We start from the raw sequence: 24,405 nt of genomic DNA on the forward strand, positions 1-24,405 counted from the left end.
GGATATTAAGGATAGGGAGTAAATACTGAAACAACTTTCCAGCGTGTCCTCCACTTAGCGCACTTCAAAGTGAGACATCAAGGGGGTCGACTTGCGCATGCCATGCGGAGAATGACAATGCCTGGTGGGCCTTAGCGACGTGCCGCTCCCTGAAGACACAAAGACCCCGTAGCCTGCTCCCGCACTGAGGAAATGCTCATTCAAGAGCCGGGGTATACATACAGGAAGGCTGCGGCCTAACTCTATTCTATACAAATGACGAGGGGCATAGGAAGGGCAACGTGACATGCAGACAAGATAGACAGTCATTTTGTCACACTTCCCTGTTTCATTCATTTGTATTGATAAGAAATCCCAACAGTTATCTTTGCCTTTAACGAGTGTATTTCAATCAGTGCCGGGCGATGCTTAATGAGGATTCGCCTGACTTAGTCCACCTTTTAATATCGCTGCTATCTACGAATAAATAACGGCACCTCCCAAAACCTGTAAATTGAGTGAGAAACAAAACACAGTTTTCTCTGAGAATTATTTTTTTATCCGCTTATCGGAAAATTCTGCACATAGGAGGTTCTTTCTGTATTTCGACCAATTACATCCCACAAGATGGTGGTAAATAACAGCTTTAGTCTAAATGAAGAGCAGAGTAGGCCCCTGTACTTGCTGCTTCGCCATCCACCGCACTGATCTCCGTTTCATTTGGATTTCCGTATTGAAAGTCAGTATCACACACATCCACTCCCAGCGGGCAGCTCAAGGGCCTGCTGAGGTGGCCCGCCTCTCATTTCCTCGGCAGGCCCTGTTACAAGGCTTTTGTGGATGGGGCCAAGTGGTGCGGTCAAAAGCGGGTGTTGACGCCTGCCAAAGGTGCGGAGAAAACAAACAAATAAACAAACAAACAAGATCAATAGTGTTGCAAATATTTCATTTGAAAGCATCGAAAGAATCTAGAGCAATTTATGTAGAGATTTAAACATACTGTTACCATGAATCAAACTTTATTAACATGATTTATTGTGCTTTGAGTGACATTTTCACTCTCTTAACTTCCAACTATAAAGAGTTGTGGTGTGTAATAAAAATGCAAATAAAGCAAAACTACTCCCCTTCGAGATACCTGACAGAACGATACTGACATCTAGCGGGGGTTTCCGTAGGCATTGGTGAAGGCGGGACAGTATATTGCTTATTGATAAAAAAATTATTAAATTCGGTTAATATCAATTCATTATTTTCTCATTGACCTTGATCTATAGAGATATACATAATAGTAATCGAAAACCATTATTAATTAAAAATATCTCTTAAAACGCGGCAACACTGAAATTAGTTACAAATTTAATTTAGTGTTATTACATTTATCAACTATTATAGTTATTGAACTAATTTAACTAAAAACTATTAATAAGGAACAAAATACAAACATTGCAGTTTTAAATATATTAAAAAAATAAGCGATACGTATTGTGGATGGATGAATGAATTTACAGTGCGCCTTCTGAAATGTTGACATCGCCGCATGGCGCCCTCTAGTGTCTAGTCTTAGTCACCGGGTTTAGTCATAAGTGACGTCACTACTGTAGGAGAGGATCCGCCTTGGCCAGCGGGTTCCGCTCCACAGATCGATCACCTGATGTCGTCTACATCGTGTAAACAAAGCGTTGGGTCAACCAAAACGAGTTGTACATTTGAGTTTTAAGGCCCAATTATGGCTACGGTTAAAAAGGACAATAGACTGACAAGTTCGCAGAGCTTCTCGTGCGTTGGCTTTGCGGGTTTATTCAGCAAAAGCGCCACGTCGCCATTGGAAGTGGTGAAGATTAAAAGTCAGGTGGGAACATTTCATTGTAAAAAAGGTTTCGGACAAACTTTTCTCCTCATCTACCACCACGAGGGACTCAAAGGTTTTTGGAAGGGGAATCTCGTCTCTTGTCTTCGCTTGTTCCCCTACACGGCCGTCCACTTGGCAATCTACAGAAAGTAAGTCCGTACACTTTAAATGGCGTATAAATGACAAGTTTTAGGTCAGTTTGCACAGATTTGAGGTATGTTGGACTATTAAAGCTTTATTTATAGTTGTTAGAGAGCCTAAAAGTTGGAAGTGCCGTTTGTATGGCAAATAAATCCAACAGTAAGAATTTTTCTAGTAGATTGACGATTGATGGAAATGATCACCTATAATATGACTGGTATTTAAGAATGTATTTGTTTTTGTTAGTTATTTTTACATGTTAACGGTATACTTCCTGTTTTCAGAGCTCCTGTTTTCCCCCCAGCCAATCAGACGGCTTTATTTACTCAGTCGATGTTGCATTAAAAATGTCACATAATTTAACCCTGGAATTTGACTCCCAGGTATTCTTTTGTTGTTTAAAGCAGTGGTCCCCAGCCTTTTTTGCGCCACGGACCGGTTACATGTCAGAAATATTTTCGCGGACCGGCATTTATATAAATAAATAATACATTTATATAAATAAATAATACATTTATAATAAATATATAAATAGGATGAAATAAAATGATACGACTGACATAAAAACAAGTACAAATGACAAAAATAAAACTCACCATTACGTTGAATTAGTGGGAGCACTGAGTTTGTTTCTCAGAAACGAGTCGGTCCCATCTAGACGTAATCGGAGACAATCACACCCCAAGTGATTAAGGTTTGTCTTTTATTGCAGGATGCTTGGTCTCCATGTGTTGAAGCAGTTTTGAATGCTTCATTGCCTGGTTAGTTAGCCTGTCGCCACATATTAGCTTTGCGGGCTCGACTGGGGAAACATGTCACGTGGCCGGGACGAGTATCTTGACCAAGTGACCCACGGACCGGTACCGGTCGCGGCCCGCTGGTTGGGGACCACTGGTTTAAAGAACACATATTAGTCAAATTATCTATATGATCAGACGCAAAGCGGTATCTGGTCGACATTATCTGTTTACACAGCATTTGGATCTTAGTATTGATCAAATGTGTACTTTTGAACGTAAGAACCGCTGCGATACTTTTGACCATGAAGCTGTTCGACAGATTCAACACGGGACTGTCAACAAATAATTTACAATCATTAGTGTTCAAAGTAACACAGTATTTGACCCTGAAAGTTTGATTGAAATCTATGCCGGTGCTGTCGCCTGAGAGGTTAAAAAGCGGGCAAAGGTTTTACCCTCGGTTACTATCGGACGTAACGTGATGTGCTAATAGCAAACCACATGGCTGGTGAATAAACATTGGCCTCAATGTTTATATAATATACATAAAACAAATATAATACGATACAAATATAGTAGTGGTAGCTGCTATTTGTGAGGAAAGCATACCTATCAGCTAGGGCACGTGAGAATGCAACTATAACCACCCCTCCTCATGTACACAGTGTACCAGGAAAACAAAAGTCTGACTTCCCTGTATTGCACGCTTTAAATAAGTTACCGTTTTACTCTGTGGTGACATTATTTTTAACACAATTGAAGAAAAAAAATGAACCGAAAAAGGTTTCCCAAGTTTCTTCTGCGACAAGTGATCTAAAATTGTGCTGCACTGTAATACACAGCCTTTTTTTGTTATCCAACTAGTATGTTGTAGGTTGTACAGTATGTAACATTCCATTTGTGCCCAGAATAGTCCACCTTCACATGGATGAACTGGGCTTCATCTCCCAGGCCAGGGCCATCGCGGCGGGTGGACTGGCAGGCGTGGCAGCGGCTCTTGCCACGTACCCCCTGGAAGTAGCCGAGACCAGGCTGATCATCCAGAACTGCCGGGAGCCTTCGTACACCGGCATTGTTCACACGCTGGCCAAGATCCACAGCACCGAAGGCCTGCTTGCACTCTACAGGGGCTTTTCCCTCACTGTCTTAGGTATGCAGACACCAGGAATAAATATCTAGAGCTCTGATTCGGCATCTTGTGGGCCTTTAAAAACATTTTATGTTGGAACATGTGTGCCTTGAGTCAATCATGGTTGGGAAGTCATGGCACAGATCGAGATAACACCTATTCGTTGTTTTAAACTGAAAACTGTTTTCCATTGCCGTGTGTTTGTATGTTTCTAGGCGCCTTTCCCTTCTCTTTGGGATGCTACATGGTGTACACGAATGTGGACAAAGTGTGGCAGGAGCCTCCTTTCCGTTTCTCGCCTCTGCAAGATTTCATCAACGGCTGTCTAGCAGCAGGAGTGGCACAAACGCTCTCTTACCCTTTTGAGACTGTCAAACGCAAGATGCAAGTAAGTCACTCTCTCAAAAGCAATGAGAATATTTTTCCATCCATCCATCCATGCATCCATCCATCCATCCATCCATTCAGTTGTACTAGATTCAAAGCAAAAGTGCGTTTTCAGCCGATAAAACATTATGTATGCACAGTTCACTATTCGAGAACCACAGATACCTCACTTTACCTTTTACCTTTTTCATACAAGCTAAGCAAAATATGAGAAACCTCTCTCGCTCAGCTCCACTACACCGCAAATGACAGAATAAAGAGATTCAATGGATGAAATAAAATTGCACAATTATGTTGCGTATCTTCCTTTTTTATTTGATTTTTAGTTCACATAGCGCTATAACTTAATTTTGCTGTTACCTTACCAAATGTTAATTTGTATAGTTTAGGAGCGTACTAAATTCTCCAGTTTAGTTGTTGTAATAACTCCTATAACTCGCTAGAGGGCGGCATATGCACGTTTATTATATATTTTCATGGGCCAACGCTGTTTAAATCGCTTTTTTTTCCCTACAGATGTGTAGTGTATCGATATAAACTTACTGTCCCATAAAAATAAGTTAGCACACAGTCATTGTCTGAAATCCAGGCAACAAACGTGAGTAAAGGCCCAGCTGAGAATATCGAAGTGAGACCCGATGAGCATATTAACCTCTCCTCGCAAGCTCTCGGTCGGGTATGAATGAGGAATAGGTGTGTTGAATTTATCACGGCTATACTCGCATTCTGGTAAGTTCAATATGGCACCTCTTGACATGGCTGGATGAATGGATGGGATTTGCCGCACTTGTTTGCAAGGACATGAGGGATCAATGGCGGCCTCCGGGACGAAATACTGCATCCGGTTCCGTGTGTACTATTATTAGTGGCCGTCAGCAGCTGGGAATGGGAATGCGTGAAGGGTCTGCAGCAGAAGCTTTAGCTCAAGAGTTTAAAGATAGACGACAGCTATCAGTGCGACTTTTACGCACGCAACTTTGCCAACGCTGCACGTGCCTTACAAAGGGTGTCAAACAAGTTCATTTTACGACGACAAGTGAGGCAAAAGCGAAGTTGCAACGCGTGACTTTTTTTGCGTGCAGATTTAAGCTTTTATTTACATTTTTATTGACGACGCTCGATTGTGGAACAGGTTGTTGCGGAAAAAAAAAAAAGAGAAAGAACTTCAGTGATTGAAAAGCCCCTGTTTATAGGATTTAGCTATAATTGCGCAAAAGACAAACACTAGACTTTTTATTAGAGACATTTAGACGACATTCTTGCAAACGTTTTTATATATTATCGGATTAGTTGTACTTTGCACGATAACATATGAGTCGAGGGAAACTATTGACCCTCCAGTTTCTAATCTTTAGCTCCTTTCACATATTATTGTAAATTCGTCTCAATGCATTTTCAGTATTCATTTATCAGGTCTTTTTCTTGTAAACATTGAGTGTTGATAAATCTCTTTTTAAAAGCCTTCTCTGAGCGTTTGCTCCCCGAATCCCGTGTGACAGTTGACGATGCCGGCACGTTCCGTCTCATTTGCCTGCTTCTTAATGAAAATGAACTTGTTTTTCATCCGGTTAATGACCTCAGACGGGGAGGTGAGATCATACATTCCCCAGCTGTAAAAAGCTCTTTCCCAGGTTCAAGAGGGTTAACGGCTTGGAGATTTTCCAGAGCAATGGAAGTAAATGAAGCGTTGGAATCGACTGTGTCTCCGTGACCCTCTGAAACATTATTACGGCCATATTTCCCAGCGGGAAGTCGTATTCGGCCTCATCGGGATGACAAGTGGGCTGCGGAGGGATGGTTGTTATGTTGCCGCAAAACTTTTCGCTCTCTTTGCAGGCGCAGAGTTCCCGACTGCCGCATTTCGGTGGAGTTGACGTGCATTTCAGCGGTGTGACCAACTGTTTTGTACAAGTGGTCAAAAATAAGGGCGTCCTCTCACTCTGGAATGGACTTGCCGCTAATACCATAAAGGTACAGTTTCAAGCATGTCTGAAATTACTGTGTCAAAAAAAAAAATTCAAGTCATTACTTGTGTTAAGCAAATCTGGCTGAGTCAAACAGCATCGTTTATGAGACCGAGATCACGTGAGCGTCCCATGAGGGAGGTGAAAGGGTGCCAAGAAGAGTGAGAGCACCAGTCGCCATGAGAAACAATGCAGAGCGAGTAATTAATAGTATGACGAGTCAGGTGGGCAAAGGCCACCTCGGGAACAGCGTGCTCCGCTATCTCATTTCAGCCGTAAATGTCAAGGTGGCTACACGTGCTTTTATAAATCGTCGCTATCCAGCGAAAAAGCACACGTGACCATTTTGGTCTTTCATCGATGTGACGTAGTGAGTTAGTGAAGCTCATCTGTGAGCAATTTTTCTGTTCATTGCAACATGTTCTGTGCTCCCCTATTGGATCCCGTCCTATTTGCTACTTGTTTGTCCCTGTCCATTTGCCATTGTCCTGTCCTGTGCAGTCTTGTCGTGTCCTATTTTCTGCACTTCACGTTTTGCATTGTACTTTCCGTCCGTTTTGTGTGTCTCGACCAACCCAGTTCTTTCCTACCTCTGTTGCCTGGTCCTGTCATTTCCTGATTTTGCTATTTTCTATTCATCACATACTGCACAGGTGTCAAAGTCAAGGCCCGGGGGACAGATACGGCCCACCACATCATTTTATGTGGCCCGCGAAGACAAATTGTGCATCAAATTCGTGTGTCAATACTAAAATTGAGAAGTCTTCACTTTTAATGATATATTTTCTTCTAAATATTCGACCAGTTTTTACTCGTCTTATTTGAAAACGACTTGTTTGTTTTGTAGCTTTTACTGTACATATTATGAGGTGCTCATACATTTATTTGGGTTGACAGTCATAATGGCCCTCCGAAAGAAGCTATGACTACAATGCGGCCCGCCAAAAAAATGAATTTGGCACCCCTGACATACTGCATTGTACTCTTCTGTCCTCACCTGTCCATTTTTCATTGGCCTATTTGTTACTCCTGTTCTTGACATGTCCCTTCCTCATCAGACTTCCCAATCTATAGTACCGTAATTTTCGGACTATAAGTCGCACCGGAGTATAAGTCGCACCAGCCATAAAATGCCCAAAAAAGTGAAAAAAACCATATATATGTATATAAGTCGCTCCTGAGTATAAGTCGACCCCCCCCCCCCCCAAACTATGAAAAGAAAAAAAGCGACTTATAGTCCGAAAATTACGGTAATATTGGTGATCATTTTGTTTACTATCCAGTGGTATTTCAGTTTTTGTTCTGTCCTGAGTTTCTACCAACTTTGATGTATCATCTCCAGATTGTCCCCTACTTCGGCCTCCTTTTCGCCTGCTTTGAGCTGTGCAAGCAGGTTTGCCTGTACCGCAACGGCTATATCGTTTCGCCGCTCAGCTACACGCCGGCGCCCGGTGTGGACCAGAGCCTCAGGCCGGCCGAACTGCAGGAAATGAAGCGTTACCTGAGGAATCGAAGCTTTGGAGCCGGAAGCCAGTCCTCCATCGGAAACCGCTGGTGAAGGCCTCCACGGGGAGGAAAAGTGATGAATATACTTTGACAGAGCTTGCAAAAAAAATACACCTGCAGTAGCGCCTGAGATCCAAAACAAAAATGTGCCTTTGCAGTCTTTCAGACCTGCCTGTGATGAAAATAATTAGCTTTTTTTTTTTTAATTTGCTTTTTATTTTTACCCCTCCCGCACATGTATGTATCCTGTAAAAACCCACAAAAACAATCACTCAATGAACTGCTAGAACGAACGTTAATGCATAATCTACAAAACGAAAATGACTGCTGTGTTTAGAGAGGAATTAATTTATTAACATGCGAGTGTCTGTGCTTTTGAGGGAGTATAACAAACACATCTCACAAAAGGACACTCCTGTATTTATGAGCACTGATGCATTTATGAGCTCTTGCATAATTTCTAGATATTTGCTCAATAATGCTACTTTTTTTTTTATGTGTGTTTCAGTTTTACTGGGTTTACTTTTATTATTTATATTGAAAATGACTCTCTGGCAATGTCAATGAAAATTAATTTGTCGGATCTCATACAAGTGTTAGAAACCATCATCTGCATTAATTGCAAATGATGATATCATTACAGATTCCTTCTACCTCTTTTTTGCTGTCAGTGTTATAAGGAAGAAGGCGCTTGTCAAACTCACAAAGTGCTTTACCTGGTAAAAATATAGTCATGACCAATACAGCCAATACAAAAACAACTACTCAAAATAATTACAAAACAAATCAGAGTTAAAGATCCAGTTAATTTAAGCACATTTCCACTATGCAAATTTCGTCTTAGTTACTGCAAAGGACTACTTTAGTCATATCGTGCCTTAATAGTTATTTATTTAGGTTATTACAGCACAAAAATAACCTAAAATGCTCTTTCGTGCTGTAAATGGATGCTTGATGAATGTTTGAGACTTATGTGCAATGTTGTGTGATAAATGACACTTTGAAATGAATACTGACATTTTTTGGCTCAATGCAAACAAACAATTCATGTACGGATGAGAGTTTATTATAGGAGTGCTTCCAAACCACTGAGAAATTATCCATTTTCACATAATTAGTCTGAAAATAAGAAATGTATTGACCACAAATATTGTTTCATCTATTGGCAGAAGGTCCATTTATAAACAGATAAGCTCCTCAATCTACTTTAACATAGTTTGTCAGCAAGTAACAGGATATCTTGGAAGGAAAAAAAAAAGCAATTACTGTTTACTATACTTATGGGGGATTTGTTTTGGTGGTGTGTCATGAAAATAAATGTGTCCCGAGACTCCATAAAGGCTGGGAGTGTTGGCGGGTTGATTATATAGAATATTAGTTGCCTTGTTATCTGGCCTTCTAAAAAAGTTGTGTGAATGACGCATGTAAAATGTGTGTGTGCAGTCAGCTGATCCAATTATGTCATCTTCAACACAGAGACTTTCCTGAGTGACAGCCAAAGGGATGTAACAGATGGCATGACCTTTATGCACCATAGCAGAGGCCTTCAGCTCCTCCTCTCTGACCACTGACATGACATTGAAACAATCATGGCCGGCCACAAGTTTATCATTGAATTCAAACAATACAATACAGTAAAGTTTTTTGGTGCCAACTTCACACAGGAAGGCCATAGCTGAAATCGAACTCCTGTGAATCATCAAAACAAACCCTGCACTATTAGTGTGACTTTTGACCATTACTTTTAAATCGGTTTATTCTCTAAATTCAATTTTATTCTTTTTATTCTACATAATTTGTGCTATTTTTCGTTCTTTTTGTGGAGCTGGATTAATAGATTATTAATCATTTCAATATTAAGTGGTCAATATTAAAATCTAACGTGCTCCTTGGTCGCCGTTCGTAAGGACGGACAAAACGTACGTCGTATGTCGGTAGGAAATGAGTCCCCGCCCACTTTCCCCCTGCTCTCCACCAATGACCGCTAAGAACGAAGTCGCTCTCTCCAAGGGTGCTGCCATTGCCGTTTAAATTTCTCTTGCCCCACTCGGAGTTTGGCCATTTCAACATCAGGGGAAGCAGCGGGACGGCGACTTTTTAAAATTTATTTCGTTTTTATTTTATTTCATTTTTATTTTTGAGTTTTTGACAGGATGAGTGAGCAAGCCATTTCTTTCGCCAAGGACTTTTTGGCTGGGGGTATCGCGGCCGCCATCTCCAAAACTGCCGTCGCCCCCATTGAAAGGGTCAAACTTCTGCTTCAGGTAAACTTCGTTCCTCCATTTAAATTCAATTGCATTTATACAGCGCCTAATCTTAATAACAAACACCCTTTAATCCTTAGCATTTCCCTTCCGTTCAAACGTTTATGACACTTGACGCTAACCTGCCGTGGTGCGTTCAAGAGCTCTGCGACGCAGGAATTATTCGTTTTCTGTAATCTAACCTTTGTTGAAAGAAGGCACCTTTTTTTTTTTATTATTATTTAAACAACATATACTTTATGGAGAAATCATCGAAAGAAATGTCTGCACACAAAAGTAACTTGTGCATTTATTGTACTGAGAAGAAAAAAAAGTTAAGTTTCTAAAAGTTTCAACACGTTATTTCGCAGACCATGTGAAACAATTGTCTTAAATTAGGCCACCAACAGCAAGAATCTTGATTCTCCAAAACTGTCCAGAAAAAAATGCTCTTCCTGTTTTCCCCATGTAAGACAAACCCCAAATCCTCGATTGAGCCATACATTTAAATTACAGATGATTTCATTCACAAATACTAAAATACTTTACATGTTTTACGTATCGTAAGATCCCATCAAATTGTCAAGCAATAACAAAGTTAAAATATACTTTGTCAACTTTTGATAGCCCTCCACAAAGCTGTGCACATGATAATGCTCTTTAACTAAACTCGGTGAACCCTTACATCAGTCGAGACTTAATCTTTGACACCAATTACTACTTTCCCATTAGCCAGGTATTTAGCTCCATCTTGTGGCCAATCACGTAAAATTGTGTCTTGTCCCATGAAGCCACATTTGATGTTCTCTTTTGCCACAGTGAACCACATTTGCATGTTATGTAATACTCCATGAGCAACCTCAGCTACTGTCTGACCAAACATAGAAAAGAAGCACGGTGCCCACCTGGTGTGACATGAGCGCCAACTGGAAACTAGTCTTTGACAGAGAAGGCAGTTTCTTTGTATGGCGCCATTCATACACAAGGCGAATCCAAAGAGCAGGGAGGATGTGCATAGTTATTTGTGGAATAAAAAAAATATCTATTGGACATAAATAATAAACAGCTAGCCACTTACGAAGAGATTTAAAAAAACTATAAACAAATGAACAACTTAAAATGAAAAACAAGGTAGCAAGGTAGTGAAAAATTTAAATTGTTTTATTTATGAAAACACAGCAATGAACATTTGAACTATATTAAGGAAGGAAGGAAGAAATGCTCACTCTGTTTGATTCCGGTAACCAGTCAATAAGCTTCGACGGGTGTGAAAGTCTCAGAGGGACCTAAAAAAATCCTCTTATTATATTCTCATGCTCAAGACCATTCAAAAACTTTGTAGACTGACTAGAAGTAAGATTTGCAAGAAGGTCACCGCAAGGTTTGAGGGGAGGGGCGTCAGTGGCAGGGGGAGGTGTGAATAGTTGCCACTCGAGTTGCTCTCTTGGCTGAAGACGCACACGTCTCATGAAACGTGAAGGTGCCCTTGGCCGCCGCAGAGCTTTCACACTCATTCATAGCAGAGGGCAACACGCTTACTTGCATAAAATGATTGGGAAAAGGGGGCAACTATTATTCTCGGTGTACGACACTTTTTGTTTTTCAGTTATTGTCACTTGATGACTTTGTTCTCAGCACCACAAATGCTCCTCCCACAGGTCCAACATGCCAGCAAGCAGATATCAGTGGACAAGCAATACAAGGGCATCGTGGACTGCGTGGTCCGCATACCCAAGGAGCAGGGCTTCCTGTCCTTCTGGAGGGGCAACCTGGCCAACGTCATCCGCTACTTCCCCACGCAGGCGCTCAACTTTGCCTTCAAGGACAAATACAAGAATATTTTCCTAAACGGCGTGGACAAGCACAAGCAGTTCTGGAGGTACTTTGCCGGCAACTTGGCGTCAGGCGGCGCGGCGGGGGCCACGTCGCTTTGCTTCGTCTACCCGCTGGACTTCGCCAGAACGCGTCTGGCCGCCGACGTGGGCAAGGCCGGGGGCGGGCGCGAGTTCAAAGGCCTGGGGGACTGCTTGGTCAAGATCACCAAGTCAGATGGCATCAGGGGCCTCTACCAGGGCTTCAGCGTGTCCGTTCAGGGCATCATCATCTACAGAGCGGCCTACTTTGGCGTCTACGACACGGCCAAGGGTCAGGCTGCGTCTATCTCTCTTGTGTTCTTTCTAGCAACCTTTTTATTTTTCTGTCTGTCTCTACATCTCATTTATTTTTTTCTTTCTGTCTGTCATTCCCCCCCCATCATCTCTTTCTTTGCCATTTCCAACCTGGTGTATGTGTCGTTGCCAGGCATGCTCCCTGACCCCAAGAACACTCACATCGTGGTGAGCTGGATGATCGCTCAGTCCGTGACGGCGGTGGCCGGTCTGGTGTCCTACCCGTTCGACACTGTCCGTCGTCGTATGATGATGCAGTCTGGGCGCAAAGGAGGTGATTTCCACAAACATCCTTTGCTGTCTTGTATTTATGTCAATGGGGAACATTGATTTGATTGTCAATATTTCTTTTCTGTAGCCGACATCATGTACAGCGGTACCATGGACTGCTGGAGGAAGATCGCCCGTGATGAGGGCGGTAAGGCTTTCTTCAAGGGGGCGTTGTCGAACGTGCTGCGAGGCATGGGCGGCGCCTTCGTGCTGGTCCTCTACGACGAGCTCAAGAAAGTGCTGTGATTGTTTTTCATCTTCACTCTCGCATATCTTGTACATTAGGATGGACTGACATGCTGCAATATATTTATAAGGGACCAACTAGTATTTGGCTACTAGTTGTGGCAAGGGGGTGGGCGAGGGAGGGGGGGGGTTCAAAACTATGCACTCTTGGCCCATGTTTTTGTTTTGTCGCGCTGTTTTTTGGCCCACACCTCGATGTCGTTGTCCGCTTAATGCAGGAACTTTGCTTGAAGAAGAGAAATAAAGTAAACTTATTCAGTGGACAGCCTACCTAGTCTTGTTGTTTTTTTAGCAGCCTACGGCATATATAAAAATCTAATTTATTTTATGATTAATATCTCTATTAATATCATAGTATAAAGTCTGTTGAAGTGGGGCAAAAAGTCTCAAAAAGTGCTTACTAGGTCTGTACACAATATTCAATTGCTTATATTTGATGTTTTTATGGAGTAGAAGAATGTTATGATTTTAAAATTTGCTAACAAAACAAAAATCCTCTACTTTTTGCTTTATTGCCCCTCGTTCATGTTTGGACACCCCTCTGTGTGTAACTACTTTGGCATGTTCTGATTGTATTTGGGGGTGACCCAAAATCAGCCGTCAAGGTTGAGCCGGTGGATTGTGTAACATCCAAGACACTTTAGCACCTGTCAGTTTGCTAGAAAGTCTGAATTTGCACCGACAGATTTAGAGTCATGAGTGGCAGGGTCGGGATTACTTGTTGCAATGGGAATTATTTCACAAGTTTGAAATGAACTTTTATCTTCTGCCAAGCTTCCATTAATGGAACAGATGACTTTCACCTTTTATTTTTTATTTGAACACATCTCATCCTAGATATCCTACTTGTCCTGGTGTCCCCAAAGGTTCTACTGTTGGTTCTGTTAAATTTATTTAATTTCAGTGCTAAGTGGTGTAGATTAATGCAAGGGTGCAGTTCTCAGAAAACATTTATTTATATATGTATTTATTTATTTATCTATTTATTTAAACATTGATGAGTAAGAAAAAAAATGGTCTCCAGTGGAAAGGGCACGTTTCTCATCCAAGGCAAAAGGGCAGGTGCTTGAGCAAATGCCCGCCAGTGAGTTAAAGATGTCAAATCAGACGTTTGTGCACTTCTAGATATTAATAGTTAGTCAAATCAGACATTTGTGCACTTCTAGATATCAATAGTTAAGCACTAGTTATTATCTGGCAGAATTTTATCATTCACTTTTTTCCAAATACATAAAATCTAGTATTTATTTGAGATCCTACTTGGACACTCAATTGTCTTACTATTGAGGGCAAAGGTTGGTTTGGTATTACGACAGTGCTCTGGTCGTTTTGCACGTATGCTGATTTGTCTAATTAGGCAAAAAAAAAAAAAAAGGCATACTAGTACAGTTTAATTATGTATTTATTGGGATACGGGATACTGCACATTCTCAAACGACTTTCCGTAGCTGGCAATTATCAATCCTATCCAATTTGAAACCAATCCATCAAAAATGCTCACAGGACCTCTTGCAAGTAGCTTTGTGTATTTCTCTACGTGTCAATTACAAGAGATATTTTATTCAATATTTTTTAATGTATGCATGGCGTGGGGAAAAACACGCTAATCAATCCCGAAAGAAATTAAGAAATTGCTTGTAGTTACACCAACAAACCTGTAGATGACGCCCTCCCCTTGAAGTGCCACGCGGCCTTGGCTCAGCCAATCACAGCGCGGCGTTCAAGTAGTCCGCTCGCCAAACTTTACTACTTCTCTCCTGCCTGCCTGCCTGCCTTGTGTTTTCCGACTTGGGCTCGCGAACGTCCTCTTTTCGCCGCCTGATTTCGCGATGCTATCGGAGCGAAGGGGCAGCCTTTCGCTCCATGTTCGGACTCGGGGCTGAGCGAGGCTGTGGTGAGGAGGAGAAGGTCGGAAAGGACGAGGAAAAGATGTTTGGATGGCGCGTGTCCATCGCGGTGACGCTGGGCCTGCTTTGGTACTTGACCGACTCTGGTCGAACTCTCGCTCAGTATTTTGTTTGTTTCTTCTTCCTTTGCCTTTCTACGCCGCTTTTGCTAGCCAACAGCGGCCGGGAAAGCAGCACGCAAACCGACGACGACCCTTTGCAGGTGAACCAATAAACGCTAGTAATAACAGTCGCTAATAATTTTGGGTTAGACTTGTGTTGGCAAGTAACCACGTACAAATAGTTGAGTAAAGCAAGGCAGAAAAGATGTTGCCAAGTACTCACGCGATGTTCTTGCACACCTGTTCGATTTTAACTATCTGTGGAACACTAGTAAAATACTGAACAAGCATAAAAGTAACTTATTCTTTTTTAAAATGTGAATACAAGAACTTCATTTAATGATTGTTGTTTGCATTTTCTGCAATGTACAAGGCAAAGCTCTATTTTAAGTCTTTTTGTTTATTTTTGAGTATTGTGATTTATGTCTTGTTATCGTGGACAAAATGAAAAACAGAAAACACTCAAAGAAATACTGACATTGGACATGTATCCATAGCTTTCCTTACATGTTTAACTTCTTACCATAAATTTCTTGGGCAAGTGGAATATTGAAGTCTAGCTCGTGGCCCTCATGACCTTTCATTCCCCCCCCCCCCCATAGGAGTCTCTTGAGCAGTGCTTGAGTAGGGACTTACTAAGTTCAGAACATGATGACATGGACTCCGGAGGCTCGCTGGGGTGCCGCTATCCTCATGTCAAAAAATCTCTACAGCACGGTGAGTGGTTTCATGCAGTTTTCCCCGAACTTTATTGATCTAATGTTAAAATTTACATTCGAAAAATCCCACTCTCAGAAAGTATGCAAATCAAATATTAGCACTAATCTTTTTTTTGTTTTTTTCTTTCAAAAAGTATTTGAATCAAGGCGGTTGTAGTCGATTTTCTTCGCGTTGTGTTATGGCAGCAAATACAGTGTCGTGTTGTGACTTGACACACTTCAAGGAAGTCATGTTACTTTCATTTAGGAGGGGCATGCAGGAATAAAAAAGCTAATACCCCACCTACCAAAAAGATTGTGTTATTGGATAAGCTTGAACGGGAAGTAACATGCCTGCTTTGCATGCTTCACCGACAGCGCCCTTAATAAATGTCTCTTTACGACGCAGCCGCAGCGGAAGTCGTAACTTTGAGTGGGAGAATAATGGCGCTTGTAAGCACGATTAGTGTCCTCGTAAAACCAAAACACTTTTAAATTTGGTTTGTTCTTTTGTCCTCATGATGTATTTGTCAGCACCTTGTCCCTGTCAGATGATTAACAGGAAAATGTAAAAAAAAAAAAAAAAAAAAAAAATTAACTTTTGTTTCATCAATCCACTTTCTATTGAAAGAGTCTAGGATGGTTTTATTTTTACATTCTCAAAGTTCATCATATTCCCAATACATAACATTTTGCACTTGTTTAAAGATTCTTGACCTTTGCTTGTGTGTGTGCGTCTCCGCAGTGTTTGAGTGCGCCTACGCTCGGCTGGTGTTGCCGTGGTACCATGTTCCGGAGCCGTGCGAACGCCAGCCGCTGCGCCGGGCGATGGCCGTGGAATTTGACTCCGTCATCGACAGCATTATCCGGCACATGCGGGACTTAGACGTGTGCCAAGTGGCGGTGGGCTCCATTCGCATTCTTACGCAGCACTTGCATGACGCCAAGCAGCCCGACAGGTGAACAGAACCTCACGAGTTGAATTTGGATGGTTTTAAGCAAACTCTCACAAGAGAATTTTTAAATTTTATGAGTCCATGAGCTCACGTATTAGCGCACAGTGCTACTGACCTCAATATAATGATGTTAAATTGATGAACCTCCCGACCACCTTTCAATAAATATAATTGTAATCTACTGAATTTATACCAGTATATCATTTCAGCATGAACACAGTTTGCGACATTTTTCCTTGGGGCTGTGAAATTTCTCTCATGTAAAATAAATGCCTTGGGAACACTGCTCAATGGCGAATGGGGCTCCAAATCCCACCAAGTTAAAATGCAAGTGCGGCTTGCTGTGCTGGAGGCTGTGCTGTGCATTATTTTACACCGAAAAAAATATTGCTGCCTCAGCTGCTCTTTGCTCTCAATAACGTGCCTATAAATACCTCCGGATGTTTTACGTCCATGAATAATTTACCGCGCTTTATTGGATTTTACCTGCAGTGATAGCTGTTTTCCCTCCGAAAAGATGTTTTAAAAGTGGCATGCTGACGATTTAACACGTAGGATTTTTTTTGATAAATAGCTTTGCGGGTCAATTATTAATCCGGGGATGCTTTTTACTGAGATCTTGTTTTTCTGATCGTCAGGGATCTTTTGTTGAGCTGCCGCGCCGAGGAGATGGCGCTACTCCGCGAGCTCTCGGACGCTCTGGTACGGAACCTGCTGCCTGAGCACCTGTGGGGCCAACAATTGGCCCGTTGTGCTTTGACTGAGATTGTTGCATTGAAGGGTAAGAACGTGTCTTTTAAAACCACAACATAAAATCTCAATCGTTTGGTCTCGTGCAAGTTTTTGCGATTGCGCTGCATTTATTTGTACAACAAAAGCCTTTTATGGCCATAATTGAAGAATTATCGCCCAAGTGCAGGCTGCTTCTATTTCTGTTGGCTTGCACCCAAAGAAGTATTGATGAAACATTTATGCCGCATAATTGAGTTGGCAATATCGCGTGGCAAAAACATTAATGCTGTTTCTGTCAGTTGTAATTAGCCCACGGGCTTTGATTGATTGGAGGCACTTAAAAAAAACAAAAAAAAGAGGGAGATTTGTGCCATTTGTTTGGGACTGTACAATACATTAGCAGCCCATCATACTATGTTTTGAATGTGTACAGTCTTTGTGTTGTTTTCAACGCAAAATAACAAATCGTCTTTACTCGCATCCCATTTGCATAATTAAGCTGCAGCAGTATGATTCGTTTTTGACACGAGAAAAGATAAATTCAAACTAATATGAGTACTAATCCGCCCACTTGGACTGGCCAATTAATCTTTTTTTTTTTTTTGTCGCTTAATTTGAGTTTATTGCTCAAAATGATTTTAATTTTTCTGCGTCAGATGTGCGTCCTCACAGATGTACACAGCTTGCACTAACAATGTGGTGGCAAACAAGATAGTAATTTTGCAGAGATTGTTGTAGAACATAACTTAGCTGGTTTGGTGATTATAAACCGTCAAACGTGGCATTATACTTTTAACACCCTTAAAAGAAAGATTGCTTCAAAATTTGTACCGGTGCCACAAATGGATTGCAATATAGTGGGAAATCACGCCACAGTTAAATTCAGTTTTTTTCCCCCCCTTGTACACAGTTAAGTGTTGGTGAGTGAGTGAGTGTTTTTAACCCCCCCCTCAGGTTTGGGCCTGTTGGTGACATGGCTCTCTGACCCTGACAACTTGAACCAGCTGGTGGTGAGCCAGCTTGACAGCGTCTCTGCAAAAAGTTCTACGGAAGAGCTGAGCGCTTCTGACCCGGATCAAGCCTCTCTGACTTCGCAGGAGGACGACAGCGCTCATATGCGAGTTGCCGCCGTCACTCCACGCACGGCTTGATTCGCTGGCTTGTTATCATCGGTAGGCGTTTGCGCATACTGACTGCCTTTTCTCTGTTTTTGTAGAAACATGGAAGGAACGGAAGAGTCTACCAGAACCAGGATCAAGGGCAAGCGCAAAGGTCGGTTTCAAGTTGGACGCTTCATTTTATGTATTTATTCCACGGCTGAAATTTGCTGAAAAGCTGACAAGGTCATACAAAAGAGAAGTCAACATTGTTGATTGAAACATCCAAATGTTCAACTAAACCTATTAATTGCAAAGTCTGCCAGCTTCTATTTGACCCTAGCTGCACTTTGGAAGTTGGAGACACTTATGACAATGACTGGGTGAATGCCCAACAGGCACACGTTCATGTCAATATCCATGAAGACTGAAAAACCGTGATACATATCATGACGTATTGTTCAAACTGCATTGTGCAGAGCTTATTGAATGTCTTTTTTCCCCCCTAATAGTTTGGAGCTATTTCTAATTAGAAATGATGAAATGCGAACAGTAGGTTTGCTAACATTTGTCAAAATGACATGCTGACTACATAAAAACCTTTTGATCGATGAGGCAGCACTAGCACTTTAAGAAAAATGAGATACTGTTTAAAAAAAAAAAAAAAACTGCACGCAAGGACACAGTTCAGATAAAATAGTCTCCTCATATATTCAGTTGAGAAAATAATAAATGCTCCAGTTGTTGGGAATGACAGATGTAAACATCTGCAAGCGCAGGAACTTCTCACAAAGTCATCCAATTGAAGCGTTTCTTGGGTTCCCAAACACAATTGAATTGAATTTGTGCTGCTAGCTGCAAATCAAAGTAGCAGGGTTGGATGAGAAGGATGGGCAAGTCAGGACAAGGTTGAATTTTATTCCTATTGCAACCTTGAGGAAAAGCATATTTCATTGAAAGGTTGTTTTCAAATGGGAAGACGACAGCGACATCAGGAAGCGCAGATGGCCTCATTTATTCTTATTTGTATTGTGAACACAGGACCGGTTTAATCAGTAGCCGTGTGCTGTTGTCTTCATTTGTCACATGTTTGTACTAGCGGGCCTTTCACGCTTTAATGAGTTTCTCCGTTGTTTGTCCAAGCGGCTAATATCAACTCATTTATTTGGCGGCGTCACGACATGGAGAGAAACAAACCAAATAATGATACGCTAGTAATGAGCCTTGCGCATATTTATGCAACACGTCATGTGTACAAACAAGCGGCCTAATAAGATGTATTTGTATGCACATCATGAGCATGTCGGATCATTTATCTGGCGTCTTACTGCAAAGTTATTCATCGAACACATTTGTTGCAAGGTCAAAGTAGAATTCGTTACGTCTAATCTTTCTAGTAAAAAGCACAGGGGCCCGCTTCTGTTTATTCACATTCACATCTGTCCACATGTTTTCTAATCTACAACTCAGGCAACAAGTTAAAGGCGGGCTGGTCCAAATTTGTGGACAAGATGAAGACTAAGAAGGCTAAGAAGAAGAAGATGATGAAAAAGCTGGAGCAGGAGTTGGTCATGAGGATCATGGCCGCCCAGGGAGAAGCATCCAATGAAGACGAAGTCAGCAGCCGGGAAGGCTCCGTGCACAGCCAGCACGACTCTGAAAGGGTTGGGCTTCCCCATTCGTTGCTAATCGCTAGCAAATGCTGCCATCTAAATAGTGGACGTTTTAGTTGTGTTAAAGCCCACTCTGACGTAGGGATGTTTTGGTTTACGTGTCTTGGCTCAATAAAGGATGTAAAACACAAATGTAGGACACAATACAGTGGCTAGGGAGTGATTTTGCCATACCCGGCCGACTCATTTTTGATTTGTGGCCAAACCCCATTAGGAGGACAGCGATCTGGAGAACTACCTGACAAGCGTCCAAGAGGACATGATGGAATTCAAGCTGTCTTATGAAATGTGGCGCGTCGGCCGCTGGGCTGTCAGCATCCCTCATGTGAGTTCTAAATATCACTGACAGTCTGGAATGTCCTGCGGGGTCTGTTATTTGTCAGCAGAGCCTCTGTGAATGCTTGTCCTTGAGTAGGTGTGTTTTTTTTTCTTTTTTTTTTTTCTCAGTCTCGCTCTCTCTCTTGCTCTCTCGTTGCAGGCTGAGTGGCAAAATGAGGAGCTAATCTTCACAGTTCACCTGGAGGAGAGGGACAGCCCTGAGAACCTACAGTGGGACATCAAGAAAACCTACACGGATGTCATCTATTTCAGAAACAGGTGGCAGGTAAATGGGAATGCTCCACATCTCGCTCATCAGATCTTTTGCTTGAAGCCAATCATTTGAATCAAACCTCAGTTTTGGGTTCAGAACACTTTGTGGTTTTTCCCAGGACTCCACCAGCTTGTCCAGTATTTCGGAGGTCAACGAGCTGGAGGTCAGTGACGAGGTCAAAGAAGAAGCAAAAGTTTCCGTGGAGCACTTTCTTCAGGTGACATTAAGAAAAAAATCACTTGAAATGTGTTGGTCCTGACTCATGTTTTTATTTTCCTTGCCAGGAATTAATTTCTGACACCCTGATTGGACACACGCAACCAGTGTTCCAGTTCCTCTGTCCACTGGACAAGCTGCTAAATGAAGAGCAGCATTACGGAGGCGTTTGGGGCCTGCTGAGCGGCTTGGCCTACTTCCTGACACCCGGGCAAGAAGACGAAGAGGTAACATTGTTCATTGGAGGTATTTCATGACAACACTGGTTTAGTCTTTGTGACCTTATCAAATGGACTGACAATGGACACGTACGGATGTAGTAAAAATGTAATCCATAAGCAAACTGCAGAAAAAAACATGACCAGACCACAAATGTCCAAAATGTTGGTAATATTAAATAATATTGGCGATATAGTGGGAAATGCAGTTTACTTGTCACCCCAAAATCAGACTTTATGAAAAAAAACATTTCAATGCAGCTTTATATTGTCACTCAAGTCCAAATGTAGACAGTATATCTTGTTTTATCTTACACCGCCTTGCTGAAGTGACCCGCACTTGAATGCCAGACACGGTTTGATTTGTTCTGAACAAGGACTAGGCAGCACCCAAAGTCATCAAAAGAGCCACTCATGCTCGGACAGTATTTTTATGCCGGTTGTTTGTATTGTCCCGCTGAGATCTCGCAATGCGCCGCATGCACACAGCGGAGAAGCAGTGAAGGGAATGAGGTGGGGCGGGGGGGCAAATAAACTAATATTTTGACATGTCTGTAGGGGATACACAGTGCACCATGTTTGCAGGGGCAAAAATGCTTTAATCACCAGTTCCAATGCCCAGATAATTTATTTGAGATATATTTCACAAGTAAGATGTAGTCTTTATCATAAACCAGCAAACATGTTTTTTTTTTTTTTAAATCATATTTGTTTTGCTCAGGAATAAGTGAGTGTAATAGAAATGACACACCCAAGAGACATTAGGGGAAATTCGAACTCGAATACACTCTGTGGAACTAAGTGAGTGTTTTTTTTTTTTTTTTTTTTTTTTTTGTAAGTAATGAAGTGCTTCACATACTGAGAGGATTGGAAAAGCCAAATTGCCTTTAAAGGAGCCCGAAGATGTTAAATCAACTTTTTGTCACCCAAAAGTGGTAAAATAGCAGTTCTTTTGGGCTGCTGAATTTTTCGAGGACAAACTCAAGTCCGATCGTGGACCCAAAACTGGATATTGTCTTTCCAAAATGAGTCTTGCGTCTGTTTTAGTCCATGCTGCTTGAACCCAAGTTGACTATCTTTCCAGAGCTCAACTCTGCCAAAGGAAACCTCCAAAGAAATCCTCACAACAGCAGAAGGATCGGAGACCTTTCGCAGCTCCTCTGAGACGAGCTGCACCGCTACTGGCGTTTCATATCCCACCATCGTCATCTCCTCGTGCGAGACGCCCGAGAGAGACGTCGAAGAAACTGAAAAGGAACCGCGCCCGTCTTCAGGCTCAGACTCTCCCAGCGGAAGCTGTTCCCAGGACAAAGGGGAGGATTTTGAGAATCCTTTAGCGCACTTTAAAATGATCCTCAGGGGACTCACCCGATCCAGATCGCAAGACTCTCTGGCCTCTGCCAAAAACAACAGCGACGAGGAGTTGGAGTATGCGCCAAGCTGTAGTCGAGAAGGAGGCCTTCACGGGGAGGATGCCGCCAATGGACCGTCGTGGTTGCATTTCAATGCCAGGTTTGCGAACCCTTAACGACTTGCTCCACTAATTGGGAGAATAAATTGAGACAGCAAAGAAATCTGCCAATAATTGATGCCCCACCCCATAGGGGGATTTGTAACTGCACAAGATGGTGGCAAAACACTGAAAACATGTACCATAAAGCACCAATGCCACCATTTTAAACCTATACTTATAAATATGAAAATAAACTCTGATTTTTTTGTCAAGTGCTTATTTTTTTATCTGTTGTTAAACTACTGTTTGAAGTATAAAATGTTGACTGACTTGGTTGTTTGGCTTCTAAAGGGCTAAGAAGGAGAAGACAAGCCCCAGGGTGTCCTGCGGGAGTAACAAATCCAAAGGGAAGGAGCAGGTACTCTCGGCTAGGGGGGACGAGCCACAGTGTGCGAAAAGTCAAGGCGCCTGGGAGCGGCTGGAGGCCACCAAAGCCATTTTTGATCTGCTCAAAGAAATTTCAGGTTTGTTCCTTTTTAATAGGAAAGCCCAGCGACTAAACTGTCAGTCTCGCTTCCCCTTTGGTGTGACGCTTCCACTTGCTCCACTAACCCTGTTGTTGTCTTCATAGGAAACTCCATTCTCATTAACATATTTGACGCCATTTTGAAACCCGTCATGCCCATTTTGAAAAAGTGAGTGGGGTCTCCACTTCCCCGCTGCTTGCGTCCCGCCGTCTTCTGACGCCAATGGTCTTTGCAGGAAAGTCAACTCCTTCTTGAACCGAATGAACCCGAGCGAGGAGCAGATGGCGGCGTACATCCAAACTCTGTGCGACAAAGCGTGGCCGCAGACCCCCGCGGCCGCTTTGCCCCCACCCCCTCGCACAGATGAGGAAAAAAGCGAGACTCGAGAGCGGGCGCACCACCTCATCAGCGCTCGATGTAAGCACCTCGCCCCACCTCAATTTACACTCATTCCTCACTTGATAGAGATTTTATATAGTGGACGGCAATCGGTAAAGAGTCAACTCAAAATCTCTTTAAAGCGATTGGTGTGTAAATGAGTGATTGATTCCAACCTTAATGTTCTTCCCCCTGACTCTTGGTAGATTCGCACTATCTGGTCCTCAAGAAGACGGACATGGAGACTGTTTTCAATCTCTTTCAGGACACTCAGAACAACAAAGCACTCGTTTATGTAAGTAACGTTCAAATTTTATTATCCTTGTCACGAAATTTGGGTTTGGAACAAGGTTAAATGTTTAAAAGTTGAATTGTAATTCTTGATTAGGGTTCTCAAGTCGATAAGTAGTGAGGATTCAGATGAGGCTTTCAACATGTTGAGGTTTTTTTTTTTTTTTTTTTTTTAGATGCTCTTGTCATTCCTCCTGCGAGAATTATTCCCTCATGAGCATTCTATGAATCGGAGTGCTGCCGCCCTGCAGAACGTAACCAACCTCATTGCCTGATCTGTGAAAGTCTTTTTAATGCTGCTTTTTTTTAAATATATATTATGTATAATTATTTATTGAACGCCCTGAAATGCCTTAAAAACTTTGACATCGCATCAGTGCTAGTCAACACTTTCTGATTGTATTTACCTCAAATTAAACATGAATGTCAATTTTACATCAGATTTTGTTTGAATTGAATATTTTTTTTTTTGTAATTCATGTTGTTCACCTGAAAGATGTTTCATTACTTTCACGTTTATATTGTAATATTTGGTGTCACTTTTTCACTTGTCAGTCGTTTGACTTTTTGTATCCTGATCGGCAGGACTTATTTCCACCTCAAGATGTCAATCACATACGCAGAAAACTTGAAAAATGTCAAATGTGAACTTTTTTTTTTTTTTTTAAATGTCAATATTTTCAATGTTGTTTTTAAATAAAACAAAGATTCCACTTTTATTTTTGTTTGAATATGGAGATCGATGGTAATCTAGGTGGAAGTGATTACGTAACCTCAGGAAAAGGTCATTGTCACAGCTAAATCGCAATTCAATTAGAATTTGAACCACATCCCATTTTTTTGCCACCACTGCCGCCTCTGTTTTGGATAATGAAGAATTCCATTCGACATACCTCATAGTTGAGCAGAAGAAATGTTTTCATTAATTTAGCACTTTTCAT

The 24,405-nt window shown here is 41.9% G+C and overlaps 4 protein-coding genes across 5 annotated transcripts in view; 3 read left to right on the forward strand and 1 right to left on the reverse strand.

Annotated features, from left to right (window-relative positions):
- The window catches only part of lnx2b (ligand of numb-protein X 2b), a 169,028-nt gene that overhangs the window by 22,695 nt on the left and 121,928 nt on the right, over positions 1-24,405 (reverse strand). The gene's annotated exons all lie outside the window — the stretch shown is intronic.
- On the forward strand, positions 1,565-8,708 carry slc25a43 (solute carrier family 25 member 43). The gene is made up of 5 exons (XM_061283823.1): positions 1,565-1,980; positions 3,621-3,862; positions 4,057-4,229; positions 6,065-6,199; positions 7,535-8,708. Exons 1-5 carry the CDS (start codon positions 1,709-1,711, stop codon positions 7,748-7,750), a joined length of 1,038 nt encoding a protein of 345 aa, XP_061139807.1. The 5' UTR covers positions 1,565-1,708; the 3' UTR covers positions 7,751-8,708.
- Positions 9,711-12,895, forward strand: slc25a5 (solute carrier family 25 member 5). Its single transcript, XM_061288631.1, has 4 exons — positions 9,711-9,962; positions 11,600-12,086; positions 12,243-12,383; positions 12,468-12,895. The coding sequence occupies exons 1-4, from the start codon at positions 9,852-9,854 to the stop codon at positions 12,623-12,625; spliced, it is 897 nt and encodes a 298-aa protein (XP_061144615.1). The 5' UTR covers positions 9,711-9,851; the 3' UTR covers positions 12,626-12,895.
- si:rp71-46j2.7 (uncharacterized) lies at positions 14,352-24,183 on the forward strand. Of its 2 annotated transcripts, XM_061286638.1 has the most exons (17): positions 14,352-14,734; positions 15,236-15,350; positions 16,077-16,290; positions 16,926-17,068; positions 17,974-18,136; positions 18,236-18,291; positions 19,587-19,780; positions 20,004-20,114; positions 20,268-20,393; positions 20,500-20,598; positions 20,666-20,824; positions 21,900-22,327; positions 22,620-22,792; positions 22,900-22,963; positions 23,031-23,212; positions 23,380-23,468; positions 23,641-24,183. In XM_061286638.1, the coding sequence occupies exons 1-17, from the start codon at positions 14,489-14,491 to the stop codon at positions 23,737-23,739; spliced, it is 2,661 nt and encodes an 886-aa protein (XP_061142622.1). In that variant the 5' UTR covers positions 14,352-14,488; the 3' UTR covers positions 23,740-24,183. The 2 variants fall into 2 exon arrangements, with proteins under 2 accessions (XP_061142622.1, XP_061142630.1); XM_061286646.1 differs by lacking the exons at positions 22,900-22,963; positions 23,380-23,468; positions 23,641-24,183 and having other exon boundaries at positions 23,031-23,186.

The sequence above is a fragment of the Syngnathus typhle genome, linkage group LG1, assembly GCF_033458585.1.
Source record: "Syngnathus typhle isolate RoL2023-S1 ecotype Sweden linkage group LG1, RoL_Styp_1.0, whole genome shotgun sequence".
Lineage (NCBI taxonomy): Eukaryota > Metazoa > Chordata > Actinopteri > Syngnathiformes > Syngnathidae > Syngnathus > Syngnathus typhle.